This window comes from Rhopalosiphum maidis, chromosome 3, assembly GCF_003676215.2.
Source record: "Rhopalosiphum maidis isolate BTI-1 chromosome 3, ASM367621v3, whole genome shotgun sequence".
Lineage (NCBI taxonomy): Eukaryota > Metazoa > Arthropoda > Insecta > Hemiptera > Aphididae > Rhopalosiphum > Rhopalosiphum maidis.
In genome coordinates this window covers 28,494,629-28,500,628 of record NC_040879.1, presented here as the reverse complement: position 1 = coordinate 28,500,628, position 6,000 = coordinate 28,494,629, and the positions used below count along the sequence as shown (strand labels likewise).

The window sequence follows — 6,000 nt, the reverse complement described above, 5'->3', positions numbered from 1 at the left end:
TATGTAATTATTTATTATATTATTATTATTATTATAATATTTAAACGACACCAAAATGTTAATATTTCTCGAAATACGCTCATAGTGACCGATTAAACAAACATTTATGATTTATATTTGTATGGACAGTTTTTGGTAAATCTATCTACTTTTTTAATTATTAAGACATAATATCATACATTATCAAAGATTATTTTGAAAATCGTGTTATATTATTGTCGTTCTAGTAATATCAACGTCTAATTTATAAACAAGTATATTATAGAAGTCATAATTGTCAACGATTCTTGTAAAAAATGAGTACAATATTCTCCGATAAGGACGTGGAATTAAATCCATCAAAAAAATTAGAAATGCAAAAACATTATAGCACACCATGTGAAACGTTCTTAAAAGAACGTAAGGATGATAAAGAAAATCAGAAATCTACGATAACCAATGAAAGCTCCAAACACCAACCGCGCAATGATCTGGACCATTACAAATTACAGCAGAATATTTGCAAACTGGACAAATTAGGTAAATCGATTCAATCTTTACCGGGTAAACGAGTACTGGACAAAAATACGTATGGGCGGTTAAAAAATGCTTCTGTGGTGGTGACTGCGGAAGAACGGCAGATGACTATTCAACAGCATAAGGCCAATGAAGAACGGCTTAAGGCTGAAAGCGAAGCAAGGAAAGAACAATTACAAAAATTTAACATGCTGACAAAAACTAAAGGGCCAAAACTTACTCAGGTCAGTGGCATATTTGAAATTGTATAACAAATTATAATTATTTAAAATAACAAAATACCAAAAAAAAAAAAAAATGATTTTAATTTCTAAATGGAATTATTATTTTATATGTTTTAGTATTAAATATTTTTTTTATATTTCTTATTTATGTTATATGTTTGATGAGTAACATAACACTCAGTATTATAATTATCTAGAATTTAATTTATGTGTGCGTTATAATAATCTCCGCTAAATAAGTTTTGTTTATAACAGTTAGACGAAGAAGCGAGCAAAAAGACCAACTATCTACTGAATAGAGCATATGAATTAAGACAGGAACAAGAGTACGAAATAAAACAATGCAATTCGTTAATATTGAGTACGAAATGCCATGCAATTAGATGTGCACAAATTGAAGAAAAGAAACTTATACAGTAAGTAATATAACTAGACAGCAGTATTACCTGATCATTTAGTTTCAACGACACACTATGAAAAAAAAAATAAATAGTGTTAAACCTAAAAACCACAAATAACGGTGATAAAATATATATAAATATATAAACTTTATACAGACATATCATTATATTTTAATATAGAAAATATACAAGCTAATAAACATATTGAGGTTGTGACTTTTAATTTAACAATCAAATGTTGATGGTAAATAAACTTTTTTTTATAAATTCTAGAAGTAAATTTCTAATTTATTTGATATGCCATGTAATTTTAATTGTAATTGTAATTATTAGGATCCATGTGTGTGCCTTTGCATTATATAGATACTCTTATATATACAGATTAATCATTGGAATAATAAACGCTTTTTCAACGTTTTGATGGTTTTAAACATAATAAAAGTGATCATTTTTTTTTAATGTAAATTATTCCCCTTAAATAGTTAATATAATTTATATGCAATAACATTATAAGATAGAATCACTTAATTATCTTGTTGCTATATCAGTTTTAATTGAAAAAATATATTAATAATCTTAACAATCATTTAATATTGTGCAATATAGATAGTATCTTGTTTCAATTTGTACTAAAGAAAAAAAACGATCAATAGTTATGAAAATGTTTTTGTATTTAAGAACATTTCCTTAATTTGAAAGTTCAAAAATAAAAATATAATATTCTTTCCCAAGACTACACTCTAAATATTATCAATTACCAAAAATTATGTTTTATTAATGAAAAAAAAAGTTATGCAAGTGGGTATCGTTCTGCTGTACATTAGGTGTCGAGTGAGTTACTAATCACTATTATGAGTATTATCTATTAGTATTATATACTATATATACCATATCAGTAATCACCAAGTATATTTTGTGATATGTTTTTTTATATAGTTATAAAAGTAATTTATTTTACTTTTAGTATTATGTTAAGTTTATCCAAATTTGAACTTAAAATGTCTATAAAAAAGTAATATTCTATATATTTAGATTTTATGGTTCCTGCATAAAATACTTATAAAGAATCTTTTATCGAATTTTCAAAGCTTAGAAATAAAAAGAAAAGTTTTTATGAACTTCTAACTACAATAAATAGTTATCAACTTTCAAATATAAATAAAAAAGATTGTGCACATGTATTTTTTATATTTTTATACAGATATAAAAACAACTCGTATTAAATAAATTTTTACGCCTTTAAAAAGCTTGAAAATAGTCAAAATATTTAAAAAAATGTTTATCATAAATAAATCGCAATAATATTTGATAAAAGTATCTACCGTTATTTATTTTTGAGTTTCATCTTAAACACAAAATTAATTTTTTCGACAATTTAATTTGCCTAAAATCAAATTGTCGTTTTTATTATTATTTTGTTTTTCGTGATTATAAAATTAATTCTCAGTAATTTTTCATTTTTACAACCCAAAGTACTAACTAAATCCAATTTTCTACCAGAAATAATCACCATTTTTTATAATCGAAGCATTTTTAGTTTTTACTGTCTCAAAAATTGTGTACAAACACAGTAAAACACAAACAAAACACACATCATTGTACCTATAAAATAAATATATTCATTACTCCATTCAAGATCTAAAATGTATAGATAGTACATTACAACTAAAAATTAGAGAGAAACTATTAATAAACTTTTTACTCTATATATTCTTATTCTGAACCACTGGCGTCTACAGCTAAATTTTAAAAGCTTATAATTTATAAGTGATGTATACTTTATTTAAAATATTAGTTTACATAAAACACGCCACATATTATACATATAGCCATATAGGTACATTTTATTATAATGCACATTTCTATATAATGAAATTTAAACACATTATAGAAAAGAAATGAAACAAGAACAACGCAGATCGGAAGAAATCATGGAACAACAACGTTTATTAGCAGCTAAGGAGTACAAAAAGGCAGTAGAAGCTGACAGATTAAAAAAAAAATTACAAGCGACAGAAATAATACAACAAATGAAAGAAAATGAGATCACCAGAGAATGGGAAGCTGCTAGAGCTTCAGAAGTATAATTAATAATCGATTATACAATATACGTGTTACAATTATTCGTTTAGGATGCAAGGATTCGTACAGAGGCTGCAATCGAGGCTCAACGCGCCGAAGTGATAGATTATAAGGATAAATTAATAAAACAAGCTGAGATGAGAAAAGAATTTTTACAAATTAATGCACAGCTAAGAGATTTAAAGACAATAGAAAAAGAATTAGTCAAAGTTGAAATCCTACAGGTACTTGTACAAAAATAAATATATTAAAAGTAGTATAATTTGTATCCAAATTACCTTTTGTAATGCTTTACTAAACCTTTACTAAAACTAAATATTTTTACCCCTATCCATACATACACATAAAAAGCTAGGCAAGCGGGTACTGCTCTACTGTATATTAGGTGTCGTATATATCACTATAATAGGTGTGTTAAATTTGTTTTCATTGATATATCATTTGATACAAAAAACGATTCTAAACGTAAGTGGCCTATCAAATTATAACTAAGTATACTTCATGATATATTTTTCGATAAAACTATTGAAATCATTTATTCTAATTTTAATATTACGCTAGATTGAGGTTTTAGGTTAATAACTCTTTACTGTAAAGACCGTAGAACGTGAATAGGTTTATAGTTTAAACAGATAAAATCTTCATATTTTGAAAATTTTAATGCGTATAGTAAAATATTTGTACCTATACATACAATTTTTATGTCTCAAGAAAATATTTTTGAAATATAACAAAAGAACTAACATGATTTGTCATCGTTAAAATATGTAATTTCGTCCAAATGATAAACTAAAAACATAATTAAAATATAGATTGTAATCTTTAGATTTTTTTTTTTAGTCTCAGTATGAACTATTTATGAAAAACATTATTTTACGTTTTAATACCTTAGCTGTACAAATTGAAGACTTTATAAATGTTTTATTACAAAATATTTGTAATTTTGTAGTTTGTACAATTTTGATTTTTTTTTTTTTTTAATTTGAACATTAAAGACAAATTTGAAAAAAAATTATGATTATATATTTTTATAATTTTTTATAAAAATACAAGGACAACTTATATGGAATCTTTTGCTAAATTTTTAAGAATTTTAACCCATTGAATAATTTTCAATAGGTATTTATAGAAAAAATATTAAAAATATCTCTTAGCTCAAAAAAACCAACATATTTTTAAAATTATAAACTAAAAAAAAAAACAAAAAAAAAATTAATTGAGGGAAAATAATTAGTATTACACGGATAAAAATCCAATATCATACAAATTTGAACTTCAAAGTCATAACTTATGGCTTATAAGTAATTAATTTAACTTTCCGGTGAAAAATTTTTATAATATAGACTTCATAACTTATTATAAAGAACTATATATTAAATTTTAAAATCTTAGGTTTAAAATGAAAAATTGTTATTTAACTACAATCAAATTTATAGATGTCGAGATTTTCACGAATTTTGTCAAAATGTTAATTTTAAATATCTTTGAACAAATATTGTGACAATACATTCATCGTTCTGCTCAAAATCTAAAATACTACTAGTTTTTAAATATCTATTGGTCTTCATTTATAGATACAAGAATACGATCGAAAAAAGAATGAACGGGAAATGGCGTTTGAAGAGGAGGTGAAAAAACTTAAAATGTCTAAAGAAAAAGAAATCGCCAAGATTCAAGCGAATCAAAAAGCCTCGCAAGATTTTCAGGCTGCTAAGGATGAGCTGAACGCACTTCGAACACAAGACAAAGTAACTTTTTTAATAACTCATAAGCTAGATATTGAATTCATGACATGTATATTGGACATATAGGTAGAACGAGAGTGGCGACGTAAGGAACGCGAAGAGGCTATTAAAAAGATAAAACAAAATGAAGATTTGAAACAAGCTCGACAACAACAAATCGAAGGACAAAGAGAAAGTTATGCTTTTGAAATACAAAGAGAGAAAGAAGAGTTTGACAAAATTATTAAACTAAACGTAGAGGAAATTGAAAGAACCAAAGAATTTGATAGACAAACTAAAATGGTATAATTCGGTTGATAAATGATTATATACAGTTTTGGTTACAACCTAATTTCGTTGATATTAGAAACTCGATAAACACAGGCAAAATTTACTGAAGCAAATTAGTGAAAAGGAATTGGAAAGAATTAAGGAAAGAAAACAATTTTTCCAGGAAGGTGTCATATACCAACAAGATGAAGCTGCTAGAGAAAAAGCATTACGTGCTACAATGCAAAAGAAAGTCGAAGGACTTAGGTAAAATCATTTATGATATTTATAATGGATTGACAATATTATTCTATTCATATTAATATTTTAGGGCATATAAATTACCGACCAAGTATGTGCAAGGCGTCGAGAGACAACTAAAATTAAGAGACTGATATAACAACAACAATGGTTATTAAAATTACATTAAAATAATTTTGTTGTCATGATCATAATATTATACTAACCGAGTAGTATTAATTATGAATAATATTATATATGAACATAAAATAAATTAAATTTTAAAGTATAGGTATAATAAAAAAATGTTATTAAGCGTATTATAACTGTGGTCATATCCGAGTTAACAAATACAGAGATAAACATAGTTTATAATAAAAAAAATTATTATAGTTTTATGTGCTAATTTTAAAAAAATGTTCGTAAGTACCTACTCGATGTCTCAATCTAAGAAATATAAATATACACGGACCACGAGGCTACAAAATAAAATAATAAACATATGTATACGTATAATAATATTATATTAAATTAATAATTTAT

At 24.9% G+C, this 6,000-nt stretch overlaps 1 protein-coding gene across 1 annotated transcript; it reads left to right on the top strand.

The window, feature by feature from the left end:
* The first annotated feature begins 296 nt into the window (after positions 1-296).
* On the top strand, positions 297-5,612 carry LOC113558944 (cilia- and flagella-associated protein 45-like). Its single transcript, XM_026964535.1, has 8 exons — positions 297-740; positions 996-1,156; positions 3,033-3,222; positions 3,274-3,447; positions 4,798-4,971; positions 5,035-5,250; positions 5,315-5,484; positions 5,549-5,612. Exons 1-8 carry the CDS (start codon positions 297-299, stop codon positions 5,610-5,612), a joined length of 1,593 nt encoding a protein of 530 aa, XP_026820336.1.
* The last annotated feature ends 388 nt before the right edge of the window (positions 5,613-6,000 follow it).

What these genes read in the sequence shown, in the direction of transcription:
- LOC113558944 (XM_026964535.1), top strand. Translation starts at nt 297, where the DNA reads ATGAGTACAATATTCTCCGATAAGGACGTGGAATTAAATCCATCAAAA. An exon ending in TCAAAGTTGAAATCCTACAG is followed by an intron (nt 3,448 to 4,797) that starts GTACTTGTACAA and finishes CTTCATTTATAG; the next exon opens with ATACAAGAATACGATCGAAA. An exon ending in CACTTCGAACACAAGACAAA is followed by an intron (nt 4,972 to 5,034) that starts GTAACTTTTTTA and finishes TTGGACATATAG; the next exon opens with GTAGAACGAGAGTGGCGACG.